This window comes from Urtica dioica, chromosome 2 (genome assembly GCF_054948205.1).
Source record: "Urtica dioica subsp. dioica isolate 48M chromosome 2, U.dioica_male_clone48M_v1_H2, whole genome shotgun sequence".
NCBI classification, from domain to species: Eukaryota; Viridiplantae; Streptophyta; class Magnoliopsida; order Rosales; family Urticaceae; genus Urtica; species Urtica dioica.
Genome location: NC_142757.1, coordinates 53,335,894 through 53,352,632, shown reverse-complemented (window position 1 = coordinate 53,352,632; position 16,739 = coordinate 53,335,894). Strand labels below are relative to the sequence as shown.

The window sequence follows — 16,739 nt, the reverse complement described above, 5'->3', positions numbered from 1 at the left end:
GGAAATTTGACTCATCACTTAGTAGGACATATGATATATACCGAATTTCATTTAGCAAAGATAATTTATTAAATGAAAAAAAAATCACGGATGAACAAGGATATCTGGACGAGATTGATTCCAAAATAGCTATGTACTTTTAAAATTAAATTAAAGATGTATACTTTATTAGGGAAGGAATGTCCAGTGTCTCCCAAAAATAAGTAGAAGTGGAGATAGCGTGTGAATGCACAACGAAAAATATCCAAAACCTCCACTGTTTCACCAACTATTTAAATTCGTCGGAGAAAAATTTGTTACAACTAGCTAATATTTTTTTTTTTAATTTTAGACAAAATTTCATTTTATTATTAATTTCGCAGTAAATTAATTAACTAAAAAGTAAATTTTATCATAAACATAAAATTATTATTATAGGAAATGGGTAATATATATGGACTCATATAATTATGTTTTTTTTTTCCAACTAATTAACCACAACATAAATATGTTTTAAAATAATTTAAGAATTTCCATATCATAGCTAGCTGGGGAAACTAAATGCAAATGGAAAAATTGTACAAAATAGCCATTTGAAACTTATTGATTAGCATAATAGTCAAAGTTTCAATTTTTCAGTAAAGTAACCAAATTTACGTTTTCAAAATTTTGTTGACAGCTAAGATTAATTTTTTTTACGATTACTATAAACAATTTATCACTTTCAAAAAAATTAATCTTGGGGTCAATTTTTTTTTTACAAAAACAGATTGCTACACATTTTGACTATTTCACTAAATTAAGACAAATCTTTGCTAATTTACAAACTCATAACTTTAAATTGACTATTTAGCTACATCAACCAATGCAAATTAGCCCACAGCGAAATAGCGGCTTAAAAACTGCTTATTGTGACCACTTTTTGTGACTTCTTCTAGCAGTGTGATCATCTATCCGCACACCATGGCTTGAAAATTGTCATACCGTTTTGCTAGAGTTTAATTATTTTAGCATGGTTTTATATTTATATTGGTTCAAAATTAAACAATCACTTGTAGCTAAGTGTCAAATATAAATTTATTTTATACCAGCATTTAGATTCAAAATCTTTATCATTATATATTTTGACAAATATTGATCACTCTGAAAAGTAAACAAAACTCACTTCCAACTTTCAGAATTTTTTTTTTATATATATTTCACCAAATTATTCGGTTAAATAGCTAATCATCAAAGTGAAAAAACAAATCATTTGAATTTCATTATTAATACTCAAATATAACAAACATAAATTTGAGACGATATGGAGATCATTCTCTTAGTAATAATTTGAAATTTATATTCTTATAGACTTAAAGTAATTTCACCGATTCTCATATGCATTGCCCGTGAAGGAAGGCATTGACAATGGCAGTGTCAGGTTGTGTGAAGAAAAAAAAAATTAAAAAAAAAAAACCTCACGGGTGTGCTATATATGTTGGCGTATTCATATACAGTTATATAGTTGTCTGAGTTGGGACAAATGCTATACCGTGACCTAGTGGACCATCCTCACTTATTAGTTACACCCTACAATGTTATTCATATTTATGGCCAACAATAAAACGAGAGCTCCATGGAATCATATCACATCTTTTTTTAAATAATGTTTTATCCCTTAGCCACCAAGCTTTTGCCACGAGTGTACTATAAGGTTTTTTTGGCCATTGCATCGCTATCGTAAGCGCTGATGGATTCACTTTTGAAGAAAAAAAGAAAAAAAAAATAAAAGCGCTGATGGATTCATAATATATATATATATATATATATATATATATATATATATACTTGATGATGTCATTAAATTTTAAATGAAAGGTTTTGGACACAATACCATACCTGTTGTATTTCAACTAAACTAATTAACTCTCTCGGAAAATTATTCTCTTATTTTGGTAAGTTTTTTTAATTAGTGGATTGCATTAAAAAATAAATAATAAATAATAAAAAAACCCCTTTTTTGACTTACTAGTTAGTGGTTACTAGTTACTACTACTATTACTGCTACATACCACTTGAAAAATCCTCAAAAGCTTTGTGTTTTGTTACCCAACTTTGCCAGGAAAATGTAAATATTAAAGACTAAATACTATATAATATATCATGATATTGAGATATGTGCTCATTTGTACATTTTGTTACCTAACATGTGCACATATTCCATTTTGAACACTTAATGGTGGGTATACTTTTGTGCTATATGTTTCCCACTTCTGATCATATACAAGATTATCATATTTTATTTTGTTACAACACATAACCCATAAACAACTATTTATATATAGGATAATTAAACAACTTGGAGAGTAAAAATAAAATACGGGGAATATAGAGTAAACAACTGTATATATATACATGATTTTAGCGTATACGAAGAATCATAAATATTCCTGCCCTTAAAAGTCACATAATACATATACATAGTACACAAGCCTAAAAAATATATATTGAACCTTATACTCCACCAATGCCTTGCATATGACTACAATATGAAGTGTTATGAAAAAAACCGTTTAAAGGGATTTTGAAGGAAATAAATAACTCACTTTTACTATATTTATATATATAGAGATATTAAACCATTGAAGAACATCATTCCATTATTATTCTATTCCTCTTTTTCACAATGAAGTCTCTCCTCACTAGACTTCCATCGCCAACTGATAATAAGGTAATAACATCTTTCATAATAAGCTTTGATATATAATAAAATTGTATATGCCATGTAAATTAGTGTTATCAAATATATTTTTTAGGCTATGAGAATGCTCTTCTTGGGTTTGGTATTGGCTTTGGCGACTAACAACGTGGTCGCCGAAGCCAGAAGAAAAAAAGCGCGCGTGATAGAGAGCTTTGATTACTTGGCGGTGAACTGCCGGGCCCACAGCGCCTCCGTGGCGGATTTCGGCGGAGTCGGCGACGGAACGACCTCGAACACGGCGGCGTTTCGGACAGCCATCGATCATCTGAGCCAATTCTCATCGGACGGTGGAGCTTTGCTCTTTGTTCCTCCGGGGAAATGGCTGACCGGAAGCTTCAATCTCACCAGTCATTTCACTCTATTTCTTCACAAGGACGCTGTTCTTCTTGGCTCCCAGGTTAAAACCAATTTAATTAAATAATTTTTTTATCTTTTTTTTTTTTAATTTTATTTTGGGAAAGATTATAATTCGTGCTCTCAATCGTGCTCTCAATTATTAATTATACTAATAATTGAATTTTATTCAATGGTTGGTTATAACTTATAATCCTAAGCTGGCAAATTTGATCCACCGCCTGTATTAATTGACTCTAAATTATTATCAAGTACTCATCAACACGTGTTCTGTCTTAATTCTTCTAGAAAAAAAATATTGTTTTTTTTAATAAATGGCTTCTAAAAAAAATGTAGTTCACCGAGCAATATCCAAGAAATTATATGACGGACAAATAAATTGCTAGGAAAAAATCATATGTATCTATGCGGCGATTATTCTCGCCTCTAAAAGTATAAAATGTATCATTTTACATCACTATTAATAACATATATATATTTTATTAAGTTTTTTTGAGTCAAAATATGATATATTTTTTTAGTTTCAAAATATATTATTCTAATCTAATTATTTTTTTGAATAATTTTTTTTAAAATAATTTGAAAATCATAAAAAAAATGATCATATATGACTTAATAAAACATTTCATGATTTAAATATGCTATTAATAGTGATGTAAATATATAGATTTAATATTTTTAAAAATTATTAAAATAATCTCAACATTTCAATTAAACACGAAGTTTCCTAAATTTTTGTCTTTGAAATTTCTCTTACCGTTGGTTAGCAGTTTTATTTGGCATGTTTATTGGGTTTTTTTTATGTACTATTGTATTTAACTTTTTTTTTATTATTATTATTACTATTTACAGTTTTATTTGAGATAAGGAATATTTCCGTCACTGGTATTTTATGAAGTTTTTTTAGTAGCCAGTATTTAGTATTTGTGAAATAAGCAAACAAGCACTAGGTATCTGGAGAAATTCCCAACACTATCACGTGAAAATGAATTTTTAGGACGAGCTTTTGGGCCCCACTTTCGATGGGCACGTGGCATGTTATGAATAATGGGCCATATTGTGATCAGATGGGAATGACTTGGAATCACATCAAGTTTCAACATAGATATCTCGATCTAATATGTGATACATGGGATATAAATCAAGTTTTTCCAAAAGTTTGACTATTTTTCTTCAATGAAACCATAAAGAAGAAGAAAAAAACTTCAAATTCAATGTAACATGCAATATCATGGTTTCAAATGCAAGTAAAGACCTAATTTCAGAAAACTATGGTCTCTCTTTAAGCGAAAATTTTCGACTAACTATTAATTGAAAATATTTTGGAAAGAATTAGCAACAATTAATCTTTTTTGTAATACTAAAATTTCCAAAATGTATCATTTCCAATGATATAGAGTCTTGGGATTGTCTTTTCGTTCGTAATTTTTCATATTTGTAGTGCCATATTTTTTTGAGCTAATTGTGTAGGATGAGAGTGAATGGCCACTGATAGAGCCCTTGCCCTCGTACGGGCGAGGAAGGGATTCAGAAGGCGGAGGCGGACGATTTATAAGTCTCATCTTTGGAACTAATCTCACCGATGTTGTAATTACAGGTATCAATTACTCGTAATTCTCACTTTCTAACTAACACTAATTAATGTATGAGACGATTTATTAGTCACAATTTTGGCATTATATAATACACACTTGACTAGTTTGGGAAAAATGTTTTTTCAAGTTAAAATTTGACTACTTTTATAGCATTTGTAAATCTCGGCAATTCTGCCCAAAAAAAATAAAATTTGATAGATTGTTGTCAATTGATATAGTGACCAAATTTATTTATTTATTTATGTATGTAATTGGTGTTAGGTGACAATGGCACAATTGATGGTCAAGGTGAACCATGGTGGAAAAAGTTCCGCGCAAAACAGTTACAATACACTCGGCCATACCTGATTGAAATCATGTATTCCGATAATATTCAAATATCTAATATAACCTTGGTCAATTCTCCTTCTTGGAACATTCATCCTACTTATTGCAGGTACATGCCTAACTAGTCATTTCTTAGTCAACTAACGTTTGACTTTTCTTGTCGAGGCATATTTTTTTATAATCCAAAATTTCAATTCTAAATATGATTTAATTTTTCTTCTCTTCTGAAATTACAGCAATGTGATTGTTCGAAGTGTTACAATCCTTGCTCCTGTTACATCTCCAAACACTGATGGGATCAACCCAGGTAGGTTATTCCAATGTTTTCGTCTTATTCTTATCATTAAAAAATAACATAAATATATATTTTTAATTAATTTAAAAGACACACACTTAATTGTCGCTTTTTTCACTCGAATTCGGCCAAAATTTATTTTTTTTAGTGGATTTCGATCACAAATATCGGCAATATTCAATTTTGGCAATTCGTAAAAGGAGTACAAATATTTTATAATTTTAGATATTATTAAACTTTCGTCGAAATATTAGAAACTCTATTAGCATTTATATTCAAAAAATGGCTTTCTAATCAGTACTTGGATGGAAAGTCAGTGAAAACCTGAAGTTTCATTGATTCTTTTATGAAGAAAATAATGAAATTTCAATCAAAGATTTAAGCGGATATTTCGAATCAATAATTTTTGTTGTAAAATGTCTCTATACGAAACTTTTTTTGATTACCTGCCATTAACATACTTTCTTTAGTACCCACCAAAAACTTAACTTATTTATTCACATTTTGTTAGATTCTTGCACAAACACCCGAATCGAGGATTGCTACATCGTCTCTGGCGACGACTGTATAGCGGTTAAGAGCGGGTGGGACCAATACGGCATTGCGTTCGCTATGCCAACAAAACAACTCTTAATCCGACGGCTCACGTGCATTTCCCCCGACAGCGCCATGATCGCGCTGGGGAGCGAAATGTCGGGCGGGATTCAAGACGTCAGAGCCGAGGACCTACTTGCAATAAATACAGAATCCGCGGTCAGAATAAAAACCGGGGTGGGTAGAGGGGGCTTCGTGAAAGACGTGTACGTGAGAGGAATGAGACTCGAAACAATGAAGTACGTTTTTTGGATGACGGGGAACTACGGGTCCCACCCGGACGATGGATATGACCGAAATGCCCTTCCCGTGATCGAGAACATAAATTACCGTGATGTGGTGGCCAATAACGTGACGATGGCCGCTAGATTGGAGGGAATCCCGGGAGACCCGTTTGGCGGGATTTGCATTTCGAATGTGACGATTGGGCTTTCGATTAAGCCCAAGAAGTTGCAATGGAATTGTACCGACGTGGCAGGGATTTCGAGCGACGTTGTTCCCACGCCGTGTGGGCTTTTGATGGGCCAAGACCCTTACAAGTCCACAACTTGTGACTTCCCCGAGGACCCATTTCCGAGCGATTACGTTCAAGTCCAGTCTTGTTCCTATAAAAAGAAGTGCTCTTAGAATCATAAGTGAAAGATAAATGCTTTGATATATCATATTTAGAAAAACTTGAATATATACTCTGTGTGTGTGTGTTTGCGTTATCATCATGTACTAACATCAAACGATTTCAATATTTTTCAGTGTGTTTTCGTGAATAATTTAAATCGTGAAGCTTCTTATGTGACGTGATTCAAACGTCCGATGCTCATTCTGATTTTTCTTAATTTTCTGTAGCTCAAATATTATGTCAAGCCCTCAAGGTTTCAAGTTTATATAGCAAATTATTAAGGTTTTGAATTTTAACAAAATAGGTAAAGTTTGAGACTGTTTATAAAAAAAAAAAAAAAAAACTTGATGTATATAAAAAGTGTATATATATAATGACAAAGAATTATTGACACTTGATACTTGCGCATCTTTATAAATTTCTATTATTTTACTAATTTTAGACAATTAATTATACCTATTTTACTAATTTGTTAATTTCAACTTACTATCCAACCCTTCTATTATTTTGCAGCTATATATATATATATATATATATATATATATATATATATATATATATATATATATATAAAGAAGAACCCCGATTTTACTGTTCATTCTACAGTACTCTGAAATTACTCATTTAAAAAATGTAATAATTACACTAATGTTGATAATTCCATAAATTACTCTGCCATGACATCCCGTAGGTCTCCAGAAACTTCTTAAAGTTGTTGCATACAAGTAAAAACATATTTTATTTTATTAAAAAAAACAAATAATAATACAATTATCTGACAACTATTAAAGGCACTAAACATGATTATTTGTTTTTTTTAATAAAATAAAATATGTTTTTACAGGTATGCAACAACTTTAGGAAGTTTCTAGAGACCTACGGGATGGCATGGCTGGATCGGCGCAATCGCGAGACTCGCCGATATTCGAAATCGTTTTCGGAAGAAATTCGTCACAGTTAATCAGATTAACTGTAATAGTTAATCAGATTAACTCTGCCAGACAGATTAACTGTGACAGTTAATCCGATTAACTGTCAAACAAAAAACCTTAGAATCTGAAATCGCCGCCAAATTCGAACCAAATCCCGAAAGAGTCGAACAAAAAACCTTAGAATCTGAAATCGCCGTCAAATTCGAACCAAATCCCGAAAGAGTCGAAGACAAGCTAATGATGCAGAGCGACCTGGATTCCCTCACCGGTCGATTGGAGTCGAGTGTCGACCTCCGAGCACTCCCTTGCGACAGCGTAGCTGCATCATTGGCTGTTGCAATACACCGGCGGCGGAGGGCTTCCGATCGTCGGGGTTGGTCTTCACCGTCATATTCCCAGACTTTGGCGGAGATCTCTAGGAAGTCACGAGAGGCTTCGAGGAGGAGGAACACGACGAACCACTCGTCGGTGACTAATTTCTTAAAAAAATACAAACTTTGACTATTATTTTAAAAGACCCTTCAGGCTACTTGTTTACAAATCTCATAATTCTATTTGTTATTAATTATATTATAAATCAATATCCAACAAACTATCAAATATCTATTGCAAAATAGTTAGACATACAATATACAAATACGTATTTATTTAGTTTATAAATAAAATAAAATAAAAATCTTCAAGAAATTATTTTTTATGAGAAGTATTTATATTATTTTTACATATAAAATTTTTGAGCAAGTTAAGAAAGAGAAAATTAATTTTTTTTTCTTCTATAACAAATTATGTTAAAAAATAATTAGAAAAAAAATATTTTAGACACATAGTTTTAATTTATAAATAAAATATAAAAAAATTAAAAACTATTTTACTGTTAATTTTATTATATTATATTCACATCTAAAAAGTAAATTGAGGAAAAAAGAGGAACTTGAGAAAGATAATTTGGTTTTTAAACCTACTTTATTCCACCATAAATTTCCACTTATAAGGAGTAGAGAAATAAACCTCTCACATTTACTATATATGTTATCATTTTTTTGCAATATTCTTATTCTTTTTAATATATCTCTTTTCAATAAAATAATAACGAAAGATATTAAATTAATTTTTCCCCACACATAAATAGAAAACAAAGCTCTTTGGGCCTAAAGCCATCGGGTTGAAACTCAAAGCAACAAAATGGGCCGATAAATACCCAAACCCACAGCGTATATATCAGATCTCATTTTGTGTCCAGGGTTTATCTTCACTGCGCCTAATCGTCCTCGCCGTAGTTCGAAATCTCCCGACTCTCTTTCAACCTACAATCATGGGGTACGAACTTTCATCTGATTCAAATTTTCCTAAACCTTTGTTTAGTTTCGTAGCTCGATCAGTAACAGTTGAAATCTCTGTATTCGCTACGAGTTGGTATTAAATTTTCGAACAACTTTCCAGCTAGAGAGTTCTCAAATTACCATTCAACTCTTTCAACCTACAATCATGTTTACCTGAGTTTAAAATCTATTTTTTTTATTGTTAGAATTTTTCACTTCGGATATATGATTAAAAATGAGTTTGTCTCCAATTTGAGAATGAATGGTAATTTTTTCAAGTGGAAAGTTGTTTGAAAATTTGAGAACTCTCTAGCTGGAAAGTTATTTGAAAAGGGTCTTGGCCCATCAAAAGCCCGCACGGCGTGGGAACAACGTCGCTGGAAATCCCTGCCACGTCGGTACAATTCCATTGCAACTTCTTGGGCTTAATCGAAAACCCAATAGTCACATTCGAAATGCAAATCCCGCCAAACGGGTCTCCCGGGATTCCCTCCAATCTAGCGGCCATCGTCACGTTATTGGCCACCACATCACGGTAATTTATTCGCCACTCCCAATGAAACCCCACATGTTTCTCAACTACCAAACACTCAAGTACCTCAAAACACTCAGACCCGTCGTCCTCAACCACCCTTCACACTTCGCCGCGCTTTTCTCTTCAACCCCTCAGACCCCGGAAACAGACCCTCCTCCGATCGTCCCGGCGAAATCCGACACCGATTCTCAAGACTCTCTTCTAAACCTGATCAACTCTTCTCAGTGGCATTTAATCAAACACCTCTCGCCCGCTCAAACCTCCCACGCTCTCCTCAGCCTCCGCGAAAAGCCAGACCTCGCTCTCCGCTTCATAGGACACGTGGAATTCCGCCGCCTAGACGTCAAATCCCAGTGCCTCGCCGTCGCCGTACTCGCCGGAGCTCCGTCGCCGAAACCCGCCCTCCGTCTTCTCAAGATCGCCGTCAACGGCGACGACTCCAGATCGATCCGGGAGATCTTCGACGGGCTGTGGATCGCGAGAGAGCAATTGGGCATCGACGACGACGATGCCGGCGTGTTCGAACTCTTGATCAGGGCTTGCTGCGAGGCGAAGAAGGCCAACGAGGCGATAGAGTGCTTCCACGCCATGAAAGACAAGGGCTTGGTCCCAAAGATCGAGACTTGCAACGAGATGTTGACTTTTTGCCTGAGATCGGAGATGTTCGAGGCCGCCTGGGTCGTGTACGCTGACATGTTCCGGCTCGAGATCAGGTCGAGCGTCGTGACCTTCAACATCATGATCAGCGTCCTTTCAAGACAAGGGAAGCTGAAGAAGGCCAAGGAGTTCATCGACTACATGGAGTTTCTCGACATCAAGCCCAACAACGCAACTTACAACGCCCTGATCCACGGCTACTGCTCGATGGCCCGGATCGAAGGAGCTCGGGTGATCCTCGACGCGATGAGAAGCAGAGGATTGAAACCCGACTCCCACACGTACAGCCCGATCGTCAACGCACTGTGCGAGGAGAGAAAGACCGACGAGGCCGCCAAGACTCTGGACGAGATGATCACGATCGGAATAGCCCCGACCGCCGCGGCCTACAACGTCCTCGTCGAGGGGCTCTGCGAGAGAGGCGATCTCGAGAAGGCTTTCGGGTACAAAGACGGAATGACCGAGAGGGGCGTGAACTCGACCGCTTCGACTTACAACCCGTTGATCCACGGGCTATTTCTCGAGGGCAAACCGGGGAGAGCCGAGGAGTTGCTCGCGGAGATGAGAGAGAGCGGCGTGAGCCCCGACGAGGTCACGTACAACGTCGCGATCAACGGAGCTTCCCGGCTCGGACTCGCCGGAAAAGCCTTCTCTCTCCGCGACGAGATGGAAAGCAAAGGAATCGCCGCGACGAGACCGACCTTCACTTCGCTCGTCTACGCTCTGACGCGGGAGAGAAAGACCGCGGAGGCGGAGGAGCTCGTGAGGACGATGGTGGGGAGAGGGGTCGGTCCCGATCGGACGGTCTTCAACGCTCTGATCGACGGCCACAGCGCCGGCGGCGAAACGGGGCGCGCTTTCGGGGTCTTGGAGAGGATGGAGAGACTGGGAGTCTCGCCGGACGAAGTGACGTTCAATCTGTTGATTAACGGGCTTTGCAGGGAAGGGAGCGTCGAGGAGGCACGCGGGCTTATCGCGGAGATGAAGGTGCGGGGGATCAAGCCCGGCCACGTCAGCTACAGCATCCTCATCGGCGGCTACAAGCCTCGGGACGAGGCGTCGGGCGTGGGTTTCGATCCCACGAGTCTCAGTTACCGTGCGCTCTTGGAAGGGCTCGGAAAGAGCCGCGACGACGAGCTCGCCGCAGAACTCCTCGAGCAAGTGGCGGGCTAGTGTCGAAGATTGGTTGATTAATTAATGACTACTGATGCAACTTTTTAATAGATCGATTTTTTTTACATCAATTGGTTAATTGAATTTACTGGGATACACTGTACTTTGTATTCGTTTTTATTGTTTCTTAAAGAATGGAAAGTTGACCTCTCTTTTTTTTTTTCATTTTTAGGAGTGAGCAGGCTTAATCCGGTAGGTTTTTGCATTTTTACCAAAAGTTGCACTTTTTTTGCTTTGGTCTCTTGTGTTATGTATTTTTGGAAATTTCATAATGTAACTAATTTACAAGAAAACGGGTTCCATGAAAAATGGTAGATTCAGGTTTTACTATCCTTCACGAGGTCGTATTGTGAGCACAGACAAAAAAAATAAAAAAATAAAAAAGTGATCTTGTATGATATGAAAAAATACAGAAACTTTCATTTATTTTGCACCGAAGGAGTCAAAGGGCCATAATTTATTGTTAAAAGTATTAGTATTAACGAATTAGCGGATTGTGACCTATGTTTCCAAAAAAATAAATTGTTAAAACAAGTAATTAATTCTTGGGAGCTATTCACTTGGAAGGGTTCGGGGCTATCGGAGTTTCCGGTTCGAGCCGGATCAAAAGAGGACTATGCTTAACCGGATATCAATTCCTTTAACTACTGACTAAACGGTAAAACAACTGCCAAATAATGGAATATATGCAATAGTTATTTTTTATAACCGCAAGAGTGCAATAATTTCTATATGCCCTTTGTTTTCCGCAAAAGAAAATATATATTTTTTTTTGGAAAATTACAAAAGAAAATACTGATAATAAAATAATCTACCCTATAAAATGAAACTTGATAAACCAAGCATTTTGTGACATCACATTTAAAAATAAAGTCATGTTTTGGTACTCTTAAGAAAACCAAGTATTTTTACTAATGAAAAGTCTGAAATACCCTTACTTCTTCTTCTTCCTTCAGAGTAGAGTTAAATGACTTGATAAAATCGAAATAAAAAGATGAGCAAAAACTAAGTGCCAGTCACGAAATTATTACGAAACAAGAAGAGATCGTCACAATCTATGAAGAATAAATAATCAGTGTTTTATTATATAGCCACACAAGTTTTTTTTTTTTCTCAATGAGAAGTTCAATGCCACCATCTTAACCTGATCAAGTTAAATTGAACTCTTGCCATGGAGAGTCCTCGTGAGTCATGAGTAGTCATAAGACTCATAAAATAGCTCATACAACAATAATAATTAAAATAACCAAAATGATCATAAAGCTCATTAGCATGATAATATGATTAAAACAATAATCTCGAGAGAGCTATTCCTATCATCCGGGAGAGTAACAACAACAATAGTAATATATGAATATATATTCAATTTACAAGGGAAAATAGTTTTTCCACCATATAATATGTTTCTACAGCATGAAAATAGAAGAAATAAGGCAAAGGTAAATGATAATGGCAGTTTTGTAAATAATGTAATTAGTAGGTAGGGTCAGGATTGAACTTCACTGACTCTTTCCATATGAGCTCTTTGATGTGGTCTTCGCCGCAAGAAGGATGCTCGAAATCGAAGTTGAAAGGCTGAGTGCAAACCGGCTCGTCGTTTATGTCGTGAAGCGACGACAAATACGGGTGACAAAGCGCCTCTTCCACTATCAACCACAATCACGTAAATAAAATATGTTAAATTAACAAATTATACAAAATAGAAAATTGAAATTAATTGACTCGTGCATATGAGAAATTTACCACTATTAAACAAATTATTGACAGGGTTAAATAATTATTGACACTTATACTCGCATAGTTTTGTTAATTTTAGACAAACTTAGGCTAAATGCGTCAATCTTAATTGACTATATATGCTGAAACCCAATTTAAATAAGAAAATAAATCGAATGTGAATTGAAAAAATATGCTTTTTATTTTTTTTTTGTACCGGTGATGCGTCGAGTGGGGTCAAAGACGAGCATTTTCTCGAGGAGGTCGACAGCGCCGGAGGACATGTTGGGGAATTTGGCGGTGAATTGTTGCCTCCGGCATTGTGGGAATTGTTTCATGTACCTCCGTGCGTTGTCGCTTCGAAGAAATCCGAGGCTAGCATCGTCCGGCGAACCTATCAACTTTACTCGCAAAAAGAAAATAAAATAATAAAAGAACTGATAATAATTTTTGTTTTTACCATATCCGAGTTTAAAAGAAGAAGAAAAAAAAAGTGAACTAGTAACACAAAATTTGACCATATCCGAGACTACTATTTGATTCTTCATTTGAACTAACTAATGGATTGGAGTAGGGTAAAATCCTTCTAATATATTAATATTTCAAATTTTTGAACTAATTGGAAGAAATTTATTCTCATTATCCATTAGGAAAGCTTCATTTCACTTACGACTAAAGTTGTCACTAAATACAGTTTTTTATGACATACTTGTCATTAAATGCAGTTTTTCATGACATATGTGTCATAAAGTGAAAAAAAAGAAGATTTCTAATGGATAAAACCTACCTCGGTGATGTGCCGGAGCTGATGAACATAGTCTTTCCCGGGGAAGAGAGGCTCTCGGGTCATGATCTCGCCGAGAATACAACCGACTGACCACATGTCGATGGCGGCGGTGTACTCGGAGCAGTTGAGGAGCAACTCGGGAGCTCGGTACCAGCGAGTCACCACGTACTCTGTCATGAAATCCGTCTCCGACGTCGTCCGAGCCAGCCCAAAATCCCCGATCTTCAGGTCGCAGTTCGCGTTCAACAGCAAGTTGCTCGGCTTCAGATCACGGTGCAACACGTTTGCCGAGTGCACGTATTTCAGTCCCCGTAAGAGTTGATAAAGAAAGTACTGAAATCAATCAAACAAACATGATTCTAGGGTCAGGGGTAGTATGATTTAAGTATTTCGAAGTTGTCTTTTAAGGACTAAATTAAGAGACTACAAAACCAATGGTTTGAGGACTATTCTGTTAAAAAAATAGTTTAATGGCCAAAATGCAACTCGCATAAAATAGTTCATTGTTCTTTTTTATAAAATGAATAGTTGTGTTGTTCAGCTATTAGAATACTAAAATGTTATAGAATCATGAGCAGCGACGAAGCCAGCAATTTAAACTAGGGAGGCTAATATGCATATTATCGCATAAAAGATCAGCGAGGGGTGATTTATAAATTTTTAGGGTAAAATTTTTTTTAAAAAAAATCTAGCAAAAAGTGAAGAAAATTGAGGGGGGGCTCAATCTAGTTCAAGGACCGAAATGCAACTCTTTAATAGTTAAATTATTATGTTAATAAGGTTAACAAGTTACTTAAGTTTGTAAATATGTTATGAATTGTTTAGCTGTTAGAAGACTATAATATTACAAACCAAAGGTTTGAGGACTATTTTGTTAAAAGAAAAAAAAAAACTAGTTTAATGGCCGAAAAAGCAACTTGCATTATAGTTCATAAGTCATTTTATAAAATTAGTAAGTTCTTAACTTTGTAACATGTCAGTTTTTAAAATGCCCTCAGCGGTAGCCGATGAAATTGATAGTGCGAGGACCATTCTGTTAAAAAAAACTAGTTTAAGGACCAAAATCCAACTTACATAATAGTTTAGCGTCCATGTTCGCTAAAAAATCATGATCTATAATAATGAACAACGATGATAAAGAAATCATGTAAAAAAACAAACCTGACAGTGATCATCAGTGAGAGGTTGATCAGATCGAATGATTTGGTGAAGATCGGTGTCCATTAATTCATAAACAATGTACACATCATTGAAGGTCTCTTTTTTAGGAGGTCTTATAATGTCCTTGATGGCAATAACCTAAAATCAACTCATGAACAAGCACATAAAAAGTTAGGAACAAAAGTTAAATTCAATTAAATTAAAAAAAAACAAGACTAACATTCTCATGTTCCATGTGCCTAAGAAGCTTGATTTCTCTCAAAGTTCTTTTGGCGTCAATCCTGTTGTCGAAAGCGTTGCCGATCTTCTTGATCGCGACTTCCTCGTGCGTGTCTGAATTCACCGCCGCGCTGCAAAAATAAATTAAAAATTAATCAAGAATAAATGTAACTACTAACTACCTAGGATGATTAAGATGGATTATAAAAAAATAGTGTTTTTTATTTTTTTTTTTCTTTTCTTTCCTTTCATTCATGTCTATTTATTGCTGAATGACCTTGTTCTGTCACAACTTATCCCCAAACAAATCCTTGGAAATATTGTATCAATTTTTAGCAGAAAAAAAATACTCATAATCAGCAAAGTCTAAACCAGAAAATATGAATCACCATGAATCAAGTACATAGATAGAGTAGCCTTGTGATCAAGACAAAAAAAGACTACAAACTATTGACACATTAAAAAATGGCTATAGAATCAATACTTTGAGGGCTATTATGTTCCAAAACTCTAGTTCAAGGACCGAAATGCAACTCGCATAATAATTAAATTATTACGTTAGTAAAATAAACAAGTTACTTGACTTTGTAAATATATTATTAATTGTTTAGCTGTTAGTCTAAACCAGAAAATAGGAATCACCATGAATCAATTGCATAAATAGAGTAGACTTGTGATCAGACAAAAAGGCTAACTATTTACACGTATAAATAAATAATAAACTATTGATATTATGAGACATATAGGTGGCCTAACTCTAATTAATAATATCCTTGTGAGCTTATAAGAAATGACTTCTGTTAGAATGTCAACATTTAGTATAACAATAAAAATGAATCGAACTTATTGTTTATCATAAAAGACAAATGCTTGAACCCCCAAAAAATAAAATATTACAAAATATTTTGATAAAAACCCAGAAATCAAATGAACCATACAAAACAAAATCAAACTAAAAAATTAAATTTAAATTAAAAAAAAAAAAACATACCAGACAATGCCATAAGCACCTCTACCAATAGGCCTGATTGGAGGGACGTATTTGCTAGAGACTTCAAATAGGTTTCCGTACACATTGTACTGAACATATCGACCTCCGTGAGTCTGAACTCCTTTGATCTTGCTCTCTCCGGACGAGCTCGTCTCTTTCTCCTTCGCTGTTGCCATTTCTCTCTCTCTCTCTCTCTCTCTCTCTCTCTCTCTCTCTCTCTCTCTTCTTCTTCTTCTTCTTCTTGCTGATTCAGAGAGTTCTATTCCCTCTACTCTTCTTTTGCTGTTCTTGTTTGTGTGTATGGTCAATGAGGTTTTCTTTCTTTCTTTTCTTTTCTTTCCTTTCTTCTTTTCATGTGACTAGTGAGTCATTAAAACGGGCTTCGTGTAAAGCTCATGTGAACTTTCTTTCTTTCTACGGATCAAGGAAAGGGAAAAATCCTTTTGAACTCAACGTCCGTGAAATAAAAGCGGACTTTTTCTCTGTTTTCAAACTTGACGAAAAATGAAATATATTGGACTAATGAAACAAAAATAATAATAAATATAAACTAGTTGGTGGAGACTTGGTAGGTGTGACGTGTCCGTTGTCGAGCTATTTCGAGTCTCACTCAAGTGTAAAGAAACACAAACCTCGTTAAAATAGATAGAGAAATTTCATTAATTGGGTTTAATAAGCCATTAAATATCAAGATTAGACCTTAATGTTTAAAAATATCTGAATATGGACTTTTGACAAAAAACCGGACA

General features: G+C 35.3%; 3 protein-coding genes across 3 annotated transcripts; 2 read left to right on the top strand and 1 right to left on the bottom strand.

Annotated features, from left to right (window-relative positions):
• Positions 1–2,487: 2,487 nt before the first annotated feature.
• On the top strand, positions 2,488–6,701 carry LOC149405640 (putative polygalacturonase). Its single transcript, XM_089607594.1, has 6 exons — positions 2,488–2,689; positions 2,775–3,116; positions 4,544–4,670; positions 4,930–5,104; positions 5,232–5,302; positions 5,802–6,701. The coding sequence occupies exons 1-6, from the start codon at positions 2,645–2,647 to the stop codon at positions 6,509–6,511; spliced, it is 1,470 nt and encodes a 489-aa protein (XP_089463720.1). The 5' UTR covers positions 2,488–2,644; the 3' UTR covers positions 6,512–6,701.
• A 2,073-nt stretch (positions 6,702–8,774) lies between these two features.
• LOC149405639 (uncharacterized) lies at positions 8,775–11,210 on the top strand. The gene has a single exon (XM_089607574.1). The coding sequence runs from the start codon at positions 9,308–9,310 to the stop codon at positions 11,114–11,116; it is 1,809 nt and encodes a 602-aa protein (XP_089463700.1). The 5' UTR covers positions 8,775–9,307; the 3' UTR covers positions 11,117–11,210.
• A 1,158-nt stretch (positions 11,211–12,368) lies between these two features.
• LOC149405638 (mitogen-activated protein kinase homolog MMK2-like) lies at positions 12,369–16,483 on the bottom strand. The gene is made up of 6 exons (XM_089607576.1): positions 15,991–16,483; positions 15,001–15,130; positions 14,781–14,918; positions 13,620–13,952; positions 13,050–13,233; positions 12,369–12,762 (listed from the first exon to the last, which is right to left on the bottom strand). Exons 1-6 carry the CDS (start codon positions 16,164–16,166, stop codon positions 12,590–12,592), a joined length of 1,134 nt encoding a protein of 377 aa, XP_089463702.1. The 5' UTR covers positions 16,167–16,483; the 3' UTR covers positions 12,369–12,589.
• Between the last annotated feature and the right edge of the window lie 256 nt (positions 16,484–16,739).

Coding starts and splice junctions, on each gene's coding strand:
- LOC149405639 (XM_089607574.1), top strand. CDS start 9,308: ATGAAACCCCACATGTTTCTCAACTACCAAACACTCAAGTACCTCAAA.
- LOC149405640 (XM_089607594.1), top strand. CDS start 2,645: ATGAAGTCTCTCCTCACTAGACTTCCATCGCCAACTGATAATAAG. Junction 5,105..5,231: donor ATTCATCCTACTTATTGCAG/GTACATGCCTAA, acceptor CTGAAATTACAG/CAATGTGATTGTTCGAAGTG. Junction 5,303..5,801: donor CACTGATGGGATCAACCCAG/GTAGGTTATTCC, acceptor ACATTTTGTTAG/ATTCTTGCACAAACACCCGA.
- LOC149405638 (XM_089607576.1), bottom strand. CDS start 16,166: ATGGCAACAGCGAAGGAGAAAGAGACGAGCTCGTCCGGAGAGAGCAAG. Junction 14,919..15,000: donor GGCACATGGAACATGAGAAT/GTTAGTCTTGTT, acceptor AGTTGATTTTAG/GTTATTGCCATCAAGGACAT. Junction 13,953..14,780: donor TCACTGATGATCACTGTCAG/GTTTGTTTTTTT, acceptor GATTGATTTCAG/TACTTTCTTTATCAACTCTT.